Source organism: Schistosoma haematobium, chromosome 1 (assembly GCF_000699445.3).
Source record: "Schistosoma haematobium chromosome 1, whole genome shotgun sequence".
NCBI lineage: Eukaryota > Metazoa > Platyhelminthes > Trematoda > Strigeidida > Schistosomatidae > Schistosoma > Schistosoma haematobium.
This window is the reverse complement of record NC_067196.1, coordinates 52,461,431-52,479,321: the sequence shown is the minus strand read 5'-3', so window position 1 is coordinate 52,479,321 and position 17,891 is coordinate 52,461,431. Positions and strand designations below refer to the sequence as shown.

Here is a 17,891-nt window from a genome sequence, read left to right as displayed (position 1 = left end):
CTTGTTGATCTCGAAGTTGGGTTTCTACTGCGTCTTCCATCCGGTTCAGCAACACTCTGTTAAAGACTTTCCCTGGTATTGACAGTAGTGTAATGCCTCTGTAGTTTTCACATTTGCTCAGATCTCCTTTCTTTGGAATCTTGACGAGGTGCCCTTCTTTCCCGTCCATCGGCACTTGTTCCTCCTCCCAAATCTTTTTGAATAGAAGGTAAAGCATGTTTGTAGTTACTTCGACGTTTGACTTCAGCTGGTATATTGTCGGGTCCTGCTGCTTCCCGCTCTTGATTTGTCTGATGGCCATTCTGATTTCTTTCGCCGTTGGTGGATTGCCAACTATAGGAAGATCTGTGTGTGCTGCTTCGATGTCCGGTGGATTCATTGGAGCCGGCCTATTCAGGAGTTCTTCGAAGTACTCTACCCATCTGTCCCACTGTTGTTGAATTTCGGTGATTGGCTTGCCTTCTTTGTCCTTGACCGGTCTTTCTTGTTTACTATATTTCCCTGCTAGTTTCTTCGTTGTATCGTAAAGCTGTTTCATATTTCCTTCTCTTGCAGCTTTTTCCTCTGTCATTGCTAGTTCTTCCACGTATTTCTGCTTGTCGGCTTTAATGCTCTTCTTCACTTGCTTGTTTGCTTCTATGTACTCAGCTTGTGCTTGAACTTTCTCTGCTTGTGTTCGGCTGTTGTTAATTGCTGTCTTCTTGTTCTTCCTTTCTTTGATCCTGTCCAGTGTTTCTATAGAGATCCATTCCTTATGATGATGCTTCTTGAGGCCCAGAACCTTTTGACACGTTGAAGTTAATGCTTCTTTGATACCTTCCCAGTTGTCCTCCATAGTAGTTTCTCCTTCTTTCAGTAGATCCTGTAAGGTTTGGAACCTGTTGTTGAGAGCTATCTTGAATTCATTGAGTTTGTCGGTATCTCGAAGGAAGGCTGTATTGAACCTTTGTAGTGCTGTTTGTCCAGTTCTTCTTAAGCTTCAGTTTTAAATTGGCCACAACTAGGTGGTGATCTGAAGCTATGTCAGCTCCTCTCCTGGTTCTCACATCTTCCATTGTCCTTCGGAACTTTTTATTGATTTAAATATGATCTATCTGGTTCTCTGTGGTGTGGTCCGGTGAGATCCATGTAGCTTTGTGTATACGTTTGTGTGGAAATATTGTGCCTCCTATGACCAATTTGTTGAATGCACACAGATTTGCAAACCTTTCCCCATTTTCGTTTCTCTCTTCCAGTCAGTCCATGTCGTCCCACGGTATCTTCATATCCGGTGTTGTCTACTCCGACTTTGGCGTTTAGATCTCCCATCAGAATGGTGAAGTCCTTTCTTGGGCACTTCTCTATGATTGATTGCAGCCTCTCATAGAATTGATCTTTAATGTCGTCGTTGCTATCATTGGTGGGTGCATAACATTGGATAATATTCATTGTGATCCCCTCCTTCTTTGTTCTGAATGATGCTTTGATGATTCCGGATCCGTGAGATTCCCATCCTACAAGTGCATTTCGTGCTACTTTGGACAGCATTAGAGCAACTCCCCGAGTGTGAAGCAGTTTCCTCTTCGTGGCCGGAGTATAGCAGCATCTCTCCCGTATTTAGCCTTTGTTGTCCAGCTTGGGTCCAATGGGTTTCGCTGATTCCCAGTACTGCCAAGTTGTATCTCCTCATTTCCGTTGCTATTTGACTGATCTTCCCGGTCTCCCACATTGTCCGGACGTTCCATGTACCTATAAAAATTGTTGCTCTGGTTGTTAGGAGGGGCATCGGCCTCGTGGCTTCCGAAGGAATTCGACTTTCACCATGAGGCGTCATAGTTCTAAATGAAGACCTTCTAACTCCCAGGGCAGAGTTGAAATGGTTTGAATTATTTTTACTGGTTAGCGTTTTTTTTGGCGAGTTAGTTTTCTAGGGGATGGGGTCGCTAACCCCATGCCCAACCCTCCTTTACCCGGGCTTGGGACCGGCAGTAACTCTAGAAGAGCTACAGGCGAATGTTTTGAATATTACAGTAGGTGTAAAATGCTCATATTTCCATTTGTTCGCTATCATACCTTAAATAATGACGTTATTATTAAATATCGTTTTAACTGTTACACAACCCTATAATTAAGTCAGATTATGGTGATGTGTGACTTCATTATAAATCATAGAGGAATGCGATAATTTTCTGCCAACAATATTTAAAGTCACCGTCTCGAAAAAGAAGAAAGAGATAACTTTTAGAGAGTTCTCGTTTGATAGGGATTTAAATGAACACTAGAGATAGGAACACAAAACGTATGTTTCAGCTGCTTCCACAGTAATATGTTTATTTAGTGTGAAGTGGTGGACATTCAAATCTTCCATTCGATTTTCTCAAGACCTAGTTGGACGTTAATGCACAGCATCTTATAAATATGCTGAATTTCTCAAATACATTTTAATTTAGCGATTGACCTTCAAAATGTAGAGCTATCAAACCACTTTTTTTCCAATATTTTAGATGATAGACACCGTCTCTATTTTAGATTTGTAGTATAACAGCAGGTTAACAGGTCATCCAATCTATTAGAACGATAAGATAGAATTTCTATTTGTCGTAAATAAGTTCTGAAGAGATTGGTGCTTTGAATTTCAGACTTTCAGTTAACCCTCTACTGTCGCCTGAAAAATGGAGGTAAAAATGAAACAGTATACATCCAAATCCGAATAACATCAATCAACTGAAAACCTATTCTGATAAAATGCAGTCTTTTGATAGCACTGAGCAACAATGCTAGAATGTTTGGGATGCGCTTCTTTCCCTCTAAATGCAAGTTGTTGCTTCAGGACTGGTCTGCGTCAACACCTGAACTAAGGATGGGAGTGAAGTAGTCGAACGCGTTGACAACTTCACTTGTAGTGTTAGTCATTAGTTTTAGCCCATAATATATCTTATTCTAGTTTCCGGACATTCCATTCTATTCGTTCTACTTGAGTCATGTTTTGACCTTGTTAATTATTCGCTTATTAGCCTTGACTGTTTTCATGTGAGCGTATATGTCTGTACACTTCATGTCCCATGACTCATCACATGTCTGTAGTTTATTTTGTCTGCCTATAAATATTGAGTAATGCCCGGCTTGAAATGGAGTTGGCTTCCCAGCCATCTTCCATACGCTCTAAATGGAGTCAGATTCACGTCCACAAAATTGGTGAGCCCTCATGTCAATTTTGTGGACGTGAATCTGATCAGCTTAATGGGTTGGTGTCTGACGAAATCTCAGCACGGATTCGAAAAGCTCGTTTGGCTTTTGCCAATTTACGTCACCTATGGCGAAGGCGAAATATTCGTCTATCAATTAACGGACAAGTATACTGCGCGGTAGTTCGTTTTGTTTTACTTTACGGCTGCGAAACGTGGCCATTAAGAGTAGAAGACACTCGTAAGCTACTAGTATTTGACCACAGATGTCTTAGAAATATTGTTCGCACCTGCTGGGATCACCGGGTAGGTAATCGGGAGGTTAGATGCACAGTATTAGTGAATGATGGTAAATCAATTGGTGAGGTGAATTTTCGTCGACTGAGATGGTTAGGCCACGTGTCACGTATGCCTGAACACCGCTTACAACGACGCCCAATGCTGACCAATGTCGGGGATGGTTGGAAGAAAATTAGGTGTGGCCAAACCAAAACGTGTCATCAGTGCTTGAAGTCACTAACTTCTAGTTTGGGTCATGTTGGTAGATGCAGATTACTTGGTTAGGGTCCGCGTGCCTATCGTAACCAATGGTTGGAGACTCTGGTTGACATGGCTCGGAATCGATCACAATGGTGTAGATGTATACACTTTCTATCTTCCCTTCAACTATGAGGTCAAAATTACTTTATATCTTTCTTTCTGTATTATATCCTTATACACAATCTTTCTTTTATATATTACTACCATTGAAGTAACTACTTCTATGAATTTGGTATTCATCTTGTTGTGCTAATGAGGTATGGCAAATTGGACCGATGCATATATGTGCCTGATCCTACGTTGTAACTAACTGACAGATTTACATTTGAGAGGCAAAAACGTTTAAACATTTTTTGAGATTAGTTGGCTTAAATTACAATCCAACTACATTACAACATCTTATAGATGATTTCGCTGCAAATGCTGTAGCGATTCATCATTTCAAAACTGAGCAAAAGCTTCGCACCAAGCTGTCTTCATATCATGACTCTACTACCTAATTTTTCTTACCGTCATTCAGTTATTTATATTTAATCCTAATGTTTTTAATTTTTAGTCGTTTTTTATTACCACCTTCATGTTTAGAATGTATTCTTTATATTTCTCATACTACTTAAGTAGATAATTAACTTTCACACATTTCGTTTTACCCTACTATTTCGCTCTTATTTCTCGATAGTAAGGGAACCCTATTTCGATTCTTGAAGTTGTGTACTATTTATATTTTTCTACAGACTAAGAACAGTAATAGGTGTCAGTGAGCAAGCAAGCGACAGACATTTGAAATTCGGACCCCGACTCTCCAACACGTCGATAACCCCTCAGCCTAAAATGGCAATCTGTTACTGCAATAAACCAACTGACTGAATATAGAACATCCAAAGGGGTAACATCGATTTAACGTAGATCCAAATGTTACATTATAAAATCTTCGTAACATAGTATAAAATGTTTAGATGTGAATATTCAAATCATGTGTTATTCCACGTAGATGGTCTAGTGTCGTTCTGTTCAAGTAATATTCTGCGAACAGTTTGAAACATACAACTATTTCCTTATACTTTCTTATTATATGTTGCTGTTGGATTTCTGCAACAGACTGTTCGATTTTCAATCCATTCCTTTTTCAGAATATCAATAAATTTCTATATACTCGTAATAAGTCTTGGTTAATAAACACTCGACTCGATTTCCTAGCTGCTCCTAAGAACCCCACACTGAATCTATACGGCAACTTGAACACAAGACTGATAAGGATTAATTTAATTCCTAAATCAATTAAAATGATTTAAGAATACATATTTTATATAATTCATTTACAATTAGATTTGTATAAATTGAGTTGTGTTTAACAATAATAATTCAGTAACCTACATTATGAACACATTTGCTATATTATACAACATTCCCGACCGAAGCTGCTACCTTGAAACGGTGGTCGGGCTTGCCTATCGTCATGACCCAACCGAGCTATAATAGCTGGAACATATCTTCCTGTAGGTTCTACCATGCCAGACAGGTCGATTGGAGAACGGTAAGACTAAAAGCAGCAACTCAAGATCTGAGGGCGAAGTCGTACTGGTGACTGTAGAGGGGTGTGACAGCAGTAAGGTGTTTCCCTCAGACAACCAGCATCTGCAGCGACGCTGCCTTCCCACAAGGAGGGGTGAGGTTAGAAAAGGTCGACCCTAAAAATGTCACACCTCACCTTACCTCACGGATTTCCGTCTCCGGCGGTAAGGCCCTTTCAAGAACGGAGCTAACACATTAAAAACCTTCCACGAAAAGGCCATGCGCGACCGGCCTCAAGCAGTTGTCCCTTGGGCTCTGCGGTCACGCTCCCGGTCATTAAGACCAACACTAATCCAATTTCCTTTTCAGGTTCCTCAAGAAATACCCTTCCACGGTGTGGACAGCCGGGAAGTGATATCAGCCCTCATACTCGTAACAGCACACGAGACCAAGTTGGTCACATTCAAATCCTTCCTACACCTCCTAATACCTCTCTTATCTCCATGGCTAATCCTCCTCACGTCTCTTTATCACCTCGCACCGCTAGGGCAAATGATTCGAGTACGCGGAACGCTATTCCTGGTCTCCTGAAATCACGCTCTAAACTACACGTAGGAGCTTTTAACGTCCGAACACTGTGCCAAACAGGACAGCAGGCTTCCTTAGCTAGGACTTTAGAATCCCGCGCCATCGATGTGTGCTGCGTCTCCGAAACGTGCATACAGGATCCGAGTAGCGACATCCATTTGACCTCACCATGCCAAAATAAAGAACCGACTCAATTCATACTCTGTGTATCTGGAAGCCCTGATTCTGCTTCCCGTGGCCTCGCCGGCGTAGGCATAGCTTTGAGTCCTAGGGCAGAACTAGCTCTCTTAGAGTGGATCCCAGAAGACAGCCGTTTGTGCGCTGTCCGACTAAACGGAACAGTAAGGACTCGGAAAGATGGGGACACTCATCGTCTCCGTCTATTCTCCCACTGACTGCAGCTCAGATGATGTAAAAGATGAGTTGTACAGAAAGCTCTCCTATCTTCTCCGAAAAGCTAGGCGCTCGGATGTAGTAATAGTGGCCGGTGACTTTAATGCTCAAGTAGGTAAACTAAGCGATAGGGAAAGACACCTGGGTGGATCTTATAGCATCATGGCTCAAAGAACAGATAATGGCGACCGTCTGTTGCAGCTATGCTCAGATAACCGCCCGTTTCTTGCTAATACTAACTTTAAGCATAAGAAAAAGCATCTTTTAACATGGAGACCACCTAATTCGTCCCAACGTTGGACCCAAATAGATCACATCTCCATCAGCCACCGATCGAGGGACTCGATAGAAGACTGTCGCTCATTCTGGAGCACTGATGGATGCTCGGAAACTCATTCCACCTGGCTCTGAACATAATGAAGAGCGGAGTCAGCTTAAGCGCAAGCTGACAAGAAGTCTACGCAATGATCGTGAACAGTGGTGGGTAGCGAAAACAAGAGAGGTGGAAAAGGCAGCGGCAATAGGTAACAGCAGACAATTGTTCAGACTTGTTAAGGAAACCGTTATTAGGAACCCGACTGTTAGCGAAACACTCTCAGAGAAAGATGGACATATTATACATTCTCAATCCAGGAGATTGGATCGATGGACAGAACACTTTAGGGATCAGTTCAACTGGCCTTCAGCCACACTTCGGTTTCCCGCGGTCTCCAGTTAACCTGAATGGCAAGTTAATGTAGGTCCTCCGACTCTACGAAGTTGAAAAAGCAATAGGAAATCTGAAGCGAGGGAGACCAGCAGGCCCGTATAGGTTTACTCCTGAGATTTTTAAGGATGGTGGTCCAGTATTAGCAGTGGGATTAACTGAGGTTTTAGGTAGAATTTGGGAACTGGACGTAATCCCAACTGACTGGTCTCAATCACTGACTGTGCCAGTCTATAAGAAAGGACAAAAGTCCTCTTGTGACAATCATAGAGGAATCAGTTTGACTAATGTAGTGTCTAAAATATTTGCTTCAATAATGCTTCGACGCCTAACTAGAGCTCGTGACGAGGAGACTAGAGAAAACCAGGCCGGTTTTCGACCTGGACGTGGTTTTATAGACCAGATATTCACACTACGTCAGGTCCTAGAACATAGACACTCATTTGGACGTCTCTCAATAGTAGTATTTCTTGACGTTAAGGCGGCATATGACTCTGTTGATCGTAAGGTTTTACGGCAGTGTTTGTCACTGAAAGGAGTACCAAAGAAGTACATTAACCTTATAAAGGCTCTCTACTCGAACATAACTGGTCGAGTGAGAGCTTATGGTGAACTGTCATCAGAATTGATTACCTCAAATGGTGTTCGTCAGCGCTGTTCACTCTATCCAATTTTATATAGCTTTGTCGTTGACGTGCTTTTAGAGATAACACTTTCCTCATCTAAATTTCCAGGAGTTGAACTTTCACTGGGAGATTCACTTGTTGACTTAGAATATGCTGACGACATAGTTTTATTTGGTGAAGATGCTGACAAAATGCAGAGTTTTCTGATCACCGTAAGCAACAATGCAAGCATGTTCGACATGCGATTCTCCCCTCGAAATGCAAAGTGTTGCTTCAGGATTGGGTTGCATCGACACCCGAACTAATGATAGGGAGTGAAGTAGTTGAGCGTGTCGACCGCTTCACTAATCTGGGAAGTCTCATCAGCCCTTGTGGTCTGGTGTGTGACGAAATGTCAGCACGGATACAGAAGGCTCGACTAGCTTTTACCAACTTGCGTCATTTATGGCGTAGGCGAGATATCCGTCTATCAACCAAAGGACGAGTTTACTGCGCAGCAGTTTGTTCCGTCCTAGTTTATGGCAGTGAAACATGGCTGGTCAGAGTAGAGGATATCCGTAGGTTACTAGTATTTGATCATAGGTGTCTTCGAAATATTGCTCGTATATCCTGGGACCATCGAGTAAGTAACGCAGTTGTTAGGAAACGGGTACTAGGTATGGATGGCAAATCAATTGATGAAGTGGTGAAACTTCATCAGTTGAGATGGCTGGGACACGTGTTACTTATGCCCAATAACCGACTGCCCCGACGAGCGATGTTTTGTTGCATAGGAGTAGATTGGAAGAAAGGTAGGGGCGGCCAGACTAAAACGTGGCTCAAGTCCATGAAGTCACTGACAAGTGGACTGAGCCATGCTGGGAGGTGTAGACTACCTGGTTGGGGACCGCTAGATGACAGCAACCGATGGTTGGAGACCTTGAATGACATGGCTCAAAATCGTTTGCAATGGCGCAGGTGCATACACTCTTTGTGTTCTCCCAAATTCTAATCTTCTGAATTCTTCATGTCCCTTTCTTTTTTCTTTCTAAATTTATTTCACTGGATTATACTCCTTGAATAACATCTTCAGACCCTAATTTTTCTGATTACAGCTTATAATTTTCCTACATCTAGCACTACCGGATTTGAATCGACAACTGCATGTCTGTGCTATTGTGATGTGACAACTCGAACTGATGTACGTACGTACAAAGTTCTACGTTGTTACTGACTGACTGACTGATTATACAACGTTGATAGTTCGTCCTAAGATGTGAATACATATCATAAACGCTTGGAAGTCAGTACCTGGATGAGCGGTACAACAGACTGGCTGAAGCCTCCATGCCACCTCTCCACTGCTTTGTCCGTTTCAGGAAGGGTATCCACAACAGAGGGTGAACCGAACGTATTTCACACCACTAGAAATATTATCCTATCTACTAATCTTCACCTTCATTAATGTGCCCCTTTTCGATGGTTTCTCTTCTTAATGGTCACTCTTACTAGTGTGAACCTAGTTACACATATCCTTTAGTTTGTACGTGTAAAATGGTAGATGTGGTTCGCGATGATAAGACGCAAGTTGTTTCTGTGATTATTGTACATTCTTTCAGGTACACAGGCTCTTTTTGTGAAAAACATTACAGAATAGGTTTTCAGTTGATTGATGTTATTCGGATTTGGATGTATACTGTTTCATTTTTACCTCCATTTTTCGCGACAGTAGAGGGTTAACTGAAAGTCTGAAATTCAAAGCACCAATCTCTTCAGAACTTATTTACGACAAATAGAAATTCTATCTTATCGTTCTAATAGATTGGATGACCTGTTAACCTGCTGTTATACTACAAATCTAAAATAGAGACGGTGTCTATCATCTAAAATATTGGAAAAAAGTGGTTTGATAGCTCTACATTTTGAAGGTCAATCGCTAAATTAAAATGTATTTGAGAAATTCAGCATATTTATAAGATGCTGTGCATTAACGTCCAACTAGGTCTTGAGAAAATCGAATGGAAGATTTGAATGTCCACCACTTCACACTAAATAAACATATTACTGTGGAAGCAGCTGAAACATACGTTTTGTGTTCCTATCTCTAGTGTTCATTTAAATCCCTATCAAACGAGAACTCTCTAAAAGTTATCTCTTTCTTCTTTTTCGAGACGGTGACTTTAAATATTGTTGGCAGAAAATTATCGCATTCCTCTATGATTTATAATGAAGTCACACATCACCATAATCTGACTTAATTATAGGGTTGTGTAACAGTTAAAACGATATTTAATAATAACGTCATTATTTAAGGTATGATAGCGAACAAATGGAAATATGAGCATTTTACACCTACTGTAATATTCAAAACATTCGCCTGTAGCTCTTCTAGAGTTACTGCCGGTCCCAAGCCCGGGTAAAGGAGGGTTGGGCATGGGGTTAGCGACCCCATCCCTAGAAAACTAACTCGCCAAAAAAACGCTAACCAGTAAAAATAATTCAAACCATTTCAACTCTGCCCTGGGAGTTAGAAGGTCTTCATTTAGAACTATGACGCCTCATGGTGAAAGTCGAATTCCTTCGGAAGCCACGAGGCCGATGCCCCTCCTAACAACCAGAGCAACAATTTTTATAGGTACATGGAACGTCCGGACAATGTGGGAGACCGGGAAGATCAGTCAAATAGCAACGGAAATGAGGAGATACAACTTGGCAGTACTGGGAATCAGCGAAACCCATTGGACCCAAGCTGGACAACAAAGGCTAAATACGGGAGAGATGCTGCTATACTCCGGCCACGAAGAGGAAACTGCTTCACACTCGGGGAGTTGCTCTAATGCTGTCCAAAGTAGCACGAAATGCACTTGTAGGATGGGAATCTCACGGATCCGGAATCATCAAAGCATCATTCAGAACAAAGAAGGAGGGGATCACAATGAATATTATCCAATGTTATGCACCCACCAATGATAGCAACGACGACATTAAAGATCAATTCTATGAGAGGCTGCAATCAATCATAGAGAAGTGCCCAAGAAAGGACTTCACCATTCTGATGGGAGATCTAAACGCCAAAGTCGGAGTAGACAACACCGGATATGAAGATACCATGGGACGACATGGACTGACTGGAAGAGAGAAACGAAAATGGGGAAAGGTTTGCAAATCTGTGTGCATTCAACAAATTGGTCATAGGAGGCACAATATTTCCACACAAACGTATACACAAAGCTACATGGATCTCACCGGACCACACCACAGAGAACCAGATAGATCATATTTAAATCAATAAAAAGTTCCGAAGGACAATGGAAGATGTGAGAACCAGGAGAGGAGCTGACATAGCTTCAGATCACCACCTAGTTGTGGCCAATTTAAAACTGAAGCTTAAGAAGAACTGGACAAACAGCACTACAAAGGTTCAATACAGCCTTCCTTCGAGATACCGACAAACTCAATGAATTCAAGATAGCTCTCAACAACAGGTTCCAAACCTTACAGGATCTACTGAAAGAAGGAGAAACTACTATGGAGGACAACTGGGAAGGTATCAAAGAAGCATTAACTTCAACGTGTCAAAAGGTTCTGGGCCTCAAGAAGCATCATCATAAGGAATGGATCTCTATAGAAACACTGGACAGGATCAAAGAAAGGAAGAACAAGAAGACAGCAATTAACAACAGCCGAACACAAGCAGAGAAAGTTCAAGCACAAGCTGAGTACATAGAAGCAAACAAGCAAGTGAAGAAGAGCATTAAAGCCGACAAGCAGAAATACGTGGAAGAACTAGCAATGACAGAGGAAAAAGCTGCAAGAGAAGGAAATATGAAACAGCTTTACGATACAACGAAGAAACTAGCAGGGAAATATAGTAAACAAGAAAGACCGGTCAAGGACAAAGAAGGCAAGCCAATCACCGAAATTCAACAACAGTGGGACAGATGGGTAGAGTACTTCGAAGAACTCCTGAATAGGCCGGCTCCAATGAATCCACCGGACATCGAAGCAGCACACACAGATCTTCCTATAGTTGGCAATCCACCAACGGCGAAAGAAATCAGAATGGCCATCAGACAAATCAAGAGCGGGGAAGCAGCAGGACCCGACAATATACCAGCTGAAGTCAAACGTCGAAGTAACTACAAACATGCTTTACCTTCTATTCAAAAAGATTTGGGAGGAGGAACAAGTGCCGATGGACGGGAAAGAAGGGCACCTCGTCAAGATTCCAAAGAAAGGAGATCTGAGCAAATGTGAAAACTACAGAGGCATTACACTACTGTCAATACCAGGGAAAGTCTTTAACAGAGTGTTGCTGAACCGGATGGAAGACGCAGTAGAAACCCAACTTCGAGATCAACAAGCTGGATTCCGTAGGGATCGGTCGTGCACAGACGAAATTGCGACACTACGGATCATCGTCGAATAATCAGTTGAGTAGAACTCGTCACTGTACGTCAACTCCATTGATTATGAAAAGGCATTCGACAGTGTAGATAGGAGGACGTTATGGAAACTTCTTCGACACTACGGAGTTCCTGAGAAGATTGTCAACATTATCCGGAACTCATACGACGGACTACAGTGCAAAGTAGTGCATGGAGGACAGCTGACAGATGCATTCCAAGTAAGGACCGGAGTCAGACAAGGCTGTCAACTCTCTCCCTTCCTCTTTCTTCTGGTGGTCGACTGGATTATGAAGACCTCGACATCTGAGGAAAACACGGCATACAATCGACAGCTCAGAACCAATTAGACGATTGGGACTTCGCAGATGACCTAGCCCTCCTATCGCATACACATGAACAAATGCAGATAAAGACAGCCAGTGTAGCAGCAGTCTCTGCATCAGTAGGCCTCAACATACACAAGGGGTAAACCAAGGTTCTCAAATACAACACGGAGAACAGCAATCCAATTACTCTTGATGGCGAAACTCTGGAAGATGTAGAATCCTTCACATATCTGGGAAGCATCACCGATGGACAAGGAGGTTCAGATGCAGACGTAAAGGCGAGGTTTGGCAAAGCAAGGGCCGCATCCCTGCAATCGAAGAACATATGGAACTCAAAACAACTTTCAACCAATATCAAAGTCACAATCCTCAATACGAACGTCAAGACAGTCAGTTCTACTGTACGGAGCTGAAACTTCGAGAACTACAACAACCACCATCAAGAAGGTACAAATATTTATAAATGGTTGTCTACGCAAGATACTCAACATTCATTGGTCGGATACCATCAGCAATAGCCTTTTGTGGGAGAGAACAAACCAGCTTCCAGTTGAAGAAATTAGGAAAAGACGATGGAAATGGATAGGACATACATCACGCAAATCATCAAACTGCATCACGAGGCAAGCTCTAACTTGGAATCCTGAAGGAAAGCGGAAAAGAGGAAGGTCAAAGAACACATTACGTCGGGAAATAGAAGCACATATGAAAAGGATGAATAACAACTGAAAGGAGCTGGAAAGGATTGCCCAGGACAGGGATGGATGGAGAATGCTGGTGAGCGGCCTATGCTCCTTCACGAGGAGTAACAGGCGTTAATAAGTAAGTAATATTGAAATGTTTATTGTTTAACACTGTTTATCGTTATCAGTTAGTACACTGAGAACTGCACTCATCTGTTTATTACTTTAGTGAAATTCCGGGTTACATTGGACATCTCTTTCTTGGTGGTCTTACGGTGCCATCTGCCAAGCTTGCACATGTTAGTTCACGTGATAAAGTTTTAGACGGAAAGATCGTAGAATGTATATGCGTTCCTGGTGTCGGTTGGAAAGTTCTACGTGTGCGCACTGACAAGACAGAGCCGAACTATCACAAATCAGGAGTCGGTAAGTTTTGATTATTGAGTTTTTGATATTTTATGAACGTTTAAAATCAAATAAAATATACACTCGATTGTCAAATAGGTTGTATATCTAGATGATTTAAAATAAAAATGATGTATTTTAGATTGATCAAATTGTAAAAGTTTAGCTCAAGAGAAAACAATGCGATATAGGTCTATAGCCTTATCGATCGACTCGTCATTCATACCTTAGATCAAACCGTTGCCTATATCATTACTTGCTAATTGGTTCCACGATACGTAAAGTGCTTTGGAGACACTTATGATCAAATACTTGCAACGTACGCATTCATCCCACTTCTCACCTATTTGAGCCACTTGGTGTGAATACTAGTGATGTCTACAGATATAAGTAGTATGTATCATCAATCGGAAGTAAAATGCGTTGCGGCAGGTTAACAAGATCGTAGAAAAGAGAATGATTAGTGTGAAAACGAAGGAACAATAAAATCTGAGACGATTGATTGGTATTTTGCAAATGAAGTATTTACTGTATGGTTCTCAGGTTTTACTAAGAGATTCGGTCGTCTCCACTGGTGTTCTCGTTCACTGCAATGTCACCCAGCCTCCTAAACTGAAGTAGGTGGTACAGAGCTAATCGAAAGCTGAATACTTCAATCAGTAAACAATTGCTTCAGGATTTACTTCCAAACATCATTTTTTATAGATGTATATCAATACAGATTCGCTTGATGCACAGTATACTTGTTTTTGGTAGACTAGAACATCCTACTTATACTAGGACGAAACGGTCGTCCGGTGCTTCCAGGTTTTCAATACTGGTCTAGCTTAGATCGACTCATTCAGTTTTCTCAATTTGTCAAAAATCAAGTGGCTTTAACCAAAGTGATTTTGTCACCCACCGGGACTTTCGAAATAAGAGAAATGATCAACAAAATCACTTCAACAGTTATGAAAAATACTTGAGAAACACAAAGATGAATATGTACTTGAATTTTTAGCCGTACTCACAGCTAATGTGACCACTATAGTACTAATTGTTAGTTTCTGAGAAATCGTAACTTTCTTTTACACGAATGATGACAGTGAAACCAATATCTACGCAAACGACTGTACCTTGGTAATACTAAGTTTTACGGGCTCTCCACAATTAAATTATACGTACTCCGAACAGTAAGACTAAGCATCATATCGAAGAATAGGTGGCTGTCTAGTTCAGTCATCTAATAGCTACACAATAAAAAGGTAATAATTCTTTTGACAACTGCATGGGGCTATTTAAGAATGTTAATAAACAGTAACCATGTTTTATATTTTATGCTAGCCATTATTGAAAGTATCATGTATCCTGTAACAGCTGAGCAGCTGGTTATGTGTGTTCGACAACGTCAGAATAAGACAAATCCACAACAACAAGCCTCTTCTTCTCGAGAACCTACTGCATCACATCACAAATAATGATCTCATGGTCTAGAAATTATAACCACCTAACTTGTTTGTAAAAATTGCATGATTATCAGTCGGTTTAGTACAGTATTTTCTTTCTGAATTCAATATGAATATCGTTCATGTAAATATGAGAATTTTGTAAAAATAATTTGTGTATAATAACTGTCGTTTATATCTTGTTATATTTTCTGTCAAGTACATTTTAAAAACTTTATAATCTGTTTAATAGAATGGAACCGAAAAGTGGTTAAAAAACATCCATATTTTTCATAGTTAATAATATCATATGGCTGATCTGGGGATGTACACGCTTGCTTTAGTGGTTCCTGTTGAGGAAACTGGATTCACTGAGGCCATTATTAAAGAGGTTACATCCAGACGAATACGGTAAGCTCCAACAAGAACAACTGAATCATATGATGCACTCTGAAACAAATCAACCAAACCAATGGATATAGTTCCTATTTAATATAGACATTACGCTTTATCTTGTACAATGTGCTTTGTTATAATCCTAGTCTGTTTAAAAAGTAAAAATGTATTCGCCTAAAGAACCCGTATTACAGTCAGTTCAATATGCAGAGATATTTCGTTCCTTTGAATCTTAGTCCAAGCACCACATACAAATTACAAGTACTTGGGTATCAAGTGAGGCAACAATATGTTTGATGAACACTGTTCCTACCATTTGTATGATTGAAGCTACAAGTCATCAGATGTAACGATAACGACAAGAAGTGATGATCCACTTATTTATATTGCTACTTAACGACTACTGAGCGCAATCATGTTTCATTATGTTTCGACATTTTTAAGTTGTGGATGCACTGACCTCAGCTTAATGGTGGATACGTTACCGAATGAAGAGGTATATTCATCTAGACAGCCAGTTTTTTGCACGTTGCTTACTTCACGCTTAAAACCAGCTCTACCACACAACATTTGCTATAAATTACCATGAAATAGGACTCATTATACTAAAATAGAAACATAGTGAATATCGACATGTCTAAAAAAACATACTTGAGCTGTTTCACCAATTGATTGGTCTTGGGTACGTAGCTCTAGGCAGAGAGTATTGAGTCCACCACTCCTAATTACTGTAGATACTGAATATACGCAAATACCAGAATACTCAGAAGACAAGGGAATCACAGTACAGTGTTTTTTCGTTCCATTAAAGCTCAATGATAATGATTCCATGGGAGGTCCAGTGAGCCAGCAAGAGACATGATTGTCCTATTGATAAAAACGTCAAAAGTAAAGCATGCATATATGTAATCTAATTAGAACTTTTCGATATTATTCAAATAGTTGAATACGGCTATTCTAAACCGATCGGCGTATGCAAGTTGAATGTGAGCTAATAGTAGTTAGAAACTACTATATATAGAACCCTATATACCCTGGTACAGTCGAGGTGGGGAGAGTTCCCCTTCACTCTCGAAATACTCTCATAAGAAAAAGATACTCGCAAACTAATTTGCAATCATTTGGTAACATTCATTTCCATTTTATATTGCGTCATTCATATGTTCCCATTATGTGTATTTTATTTTTCAATTTGCCCGACCGTAGCTGCTACCTTGAAACGGTGGTCGGGCTTGCCTATCGTCATGACCCAACCGAGCTATAATAGCTGGAACATATCTTCCTGTAGGTTCTACCATGCCAGACAGGTCGATTGGAGAACGGTAAGACTAAAATGGCAATCTGTTACTGCAATAAACCAACTGACTGAATATAGAACATCCAAAGGGGTAACATCGATTTAACGTAGATCCAAATGTTACATTATAAAATCTTCGTAACATAGTATAAAATGTTTAGATGTGAATATTCAAATCATGTGTTATTCCACGTAGATGGTCTAGTGTCGTTCTGTTCAAGTAATATTCTGCGAACAGTTTGAAACATACAACTATTTCCTTATACTTTCTTATTATATGTTGCTGTTGGATTTCTGCAACAGACTGTTCGATTTTCAATCCATTCCTTTTTCAGAATATCAATAAATTTCTATATACTCGTAATAAGTCTTGGTTAATAAACACTCGACTCGATTTCCTAGCTGCTCCTAAGAACCCCACACTGAATCTATACGGCAACTTGAACACAAGACTGATAAGGATTAATTTAATTCCTAAATCCATTAAAATGATTTAAGAATACATATTTTATATAATTCATTTACAATTAGATTTGTATAAATTGAGTTGTGTTTAACAATAATAATTCAGTAACCTACATTATGAACACATTTGCTATATTATACAACATTCCCGACCGAAGCTGCTACCTTGAAACGGTGGTCGGGCTTGCCTATCGTCATGACCCAACCGAGCTATAATAGCTGGAACATATCTTCCTGTAGGTTCTACCATGCCAGACAGGTCGATTGGAGAACGGTAAGACTAAAAGCAGCAACTCAAGATCTGAGGGCGAAGTCGTACTGGTGACTGTAGAGGGTGTGACAGCAGTAAGGTGTTTCCCTCAGACAACCAGCATCTGCAGCGACGCTGCCTTCCCACAAGGAGGGGTGAGGTTAGAAAAGGTCGACCCTAAAAATGTCACACCTCACCTTACCTCACGGATTTCCGTCTCCGGCGGTAAGGCCCTTTCAAGAACGGAGCTAACACATTAAAAACCTTCCACGAAAAGGCCATGCGCGACCGGCCTCAAGCAGTTGTCCCTTGGGCTCTGCGGTCACGCTCCCAGGTCATTAAGACCAACACTAATCCAATTTCCTTTTCAGGTTCCTCAAGAAATACCCTTCCACGGTGTGGACAGCCGGGAAGTGATATCAGCCCTCATACTCGTAACAGCACACGAGACCAAGTTGGTCACATTCAAATCCTTCCTACACCTCCTAATACCTCTCTTATCTCCATGGCTAATCCTCCTCACGTCTCTTTATCACCTCGCACCGCTAGGGCAAATGATTCGAGTACGCGGAACGCTATTCCTGGTCTCCTGAAATCACGCTCTAAACTACACGTAGGAGCTTTTAACGTCCGAACACTGTGCCAAACAGGACAGCAGGCTTCCTTAGCTAGGACTTTAGAATCCCGCGCCATCGATGTGTGCTGCGTCTCCGAAACGTGCATACAGG

General features: G+C 41.0%; 3 protein-coding genes across 4 annotated transcripts in view; 2 read left to right on the top strand and 1 right to left on the bottom strand.

Moving 5' to 3' along the window:
* Positions 1–1,802: 1,802 nt before the first annotated feature.
* Positions 1,803–9,944, top strand: MS3_00000846 (uncharacterized protein). Its single transcript, XM_051208452.1, has one exon. The coding sequence runs from the start codon at positions 7,834–7,836 to the stop codon at positions 8,518–8,520; it is 687 nt and encodes a 228-aa protein (XP_051074451.1). The 5' UTR covers positions 1,803–7,833; the 3' UTR covers positions 8,521–9,944.
* Positions 9,063–14,933, top strand: MS3_00010164 (uncharacterized protein; the record flags this gene model as incomplete). Its single annotated transcript, XM_051218522.1, has 3 exons — positions 9,063–9,127; positions 13,156–13,352; positions 14,655–14,933. The coding sequence occupies 3 exons, from the start codon at positions 9,063–9,065 to the stop codon at positions 14,786–14,788; spliced, it is 396 nt and encodes a 131-aa protein (XP_051074450.1). The 3' UTR covers positions 14,789–14,933.
* The window catches only part of ANK3_1 (Ankyrin-3), a 19,124-nt gene continuing 15,445 nt past the window's right edge, over positions 14,213–17,891 (bottom strand). For both annotated transcript variants that reach the window (XM_051209029.1, XM_051209030.1), the window contains exons 9-10: positions 15,803–16,018; positions 14,213–15,205 (exon numbers count right to left, since the gene is read on the bottom strand). In XM_051209029.1, coding sequence (XP_051074448.1) covers positions 15,062–15,205; positions 15,803–16,018 — 360 coding nt within the window. In that variant the 3' untranslated portion in view covers positions 14,213–15,061. The remainder of the gene's footprint in view (positions 15,206–15,802; positions 16,019–17,891) is intronic.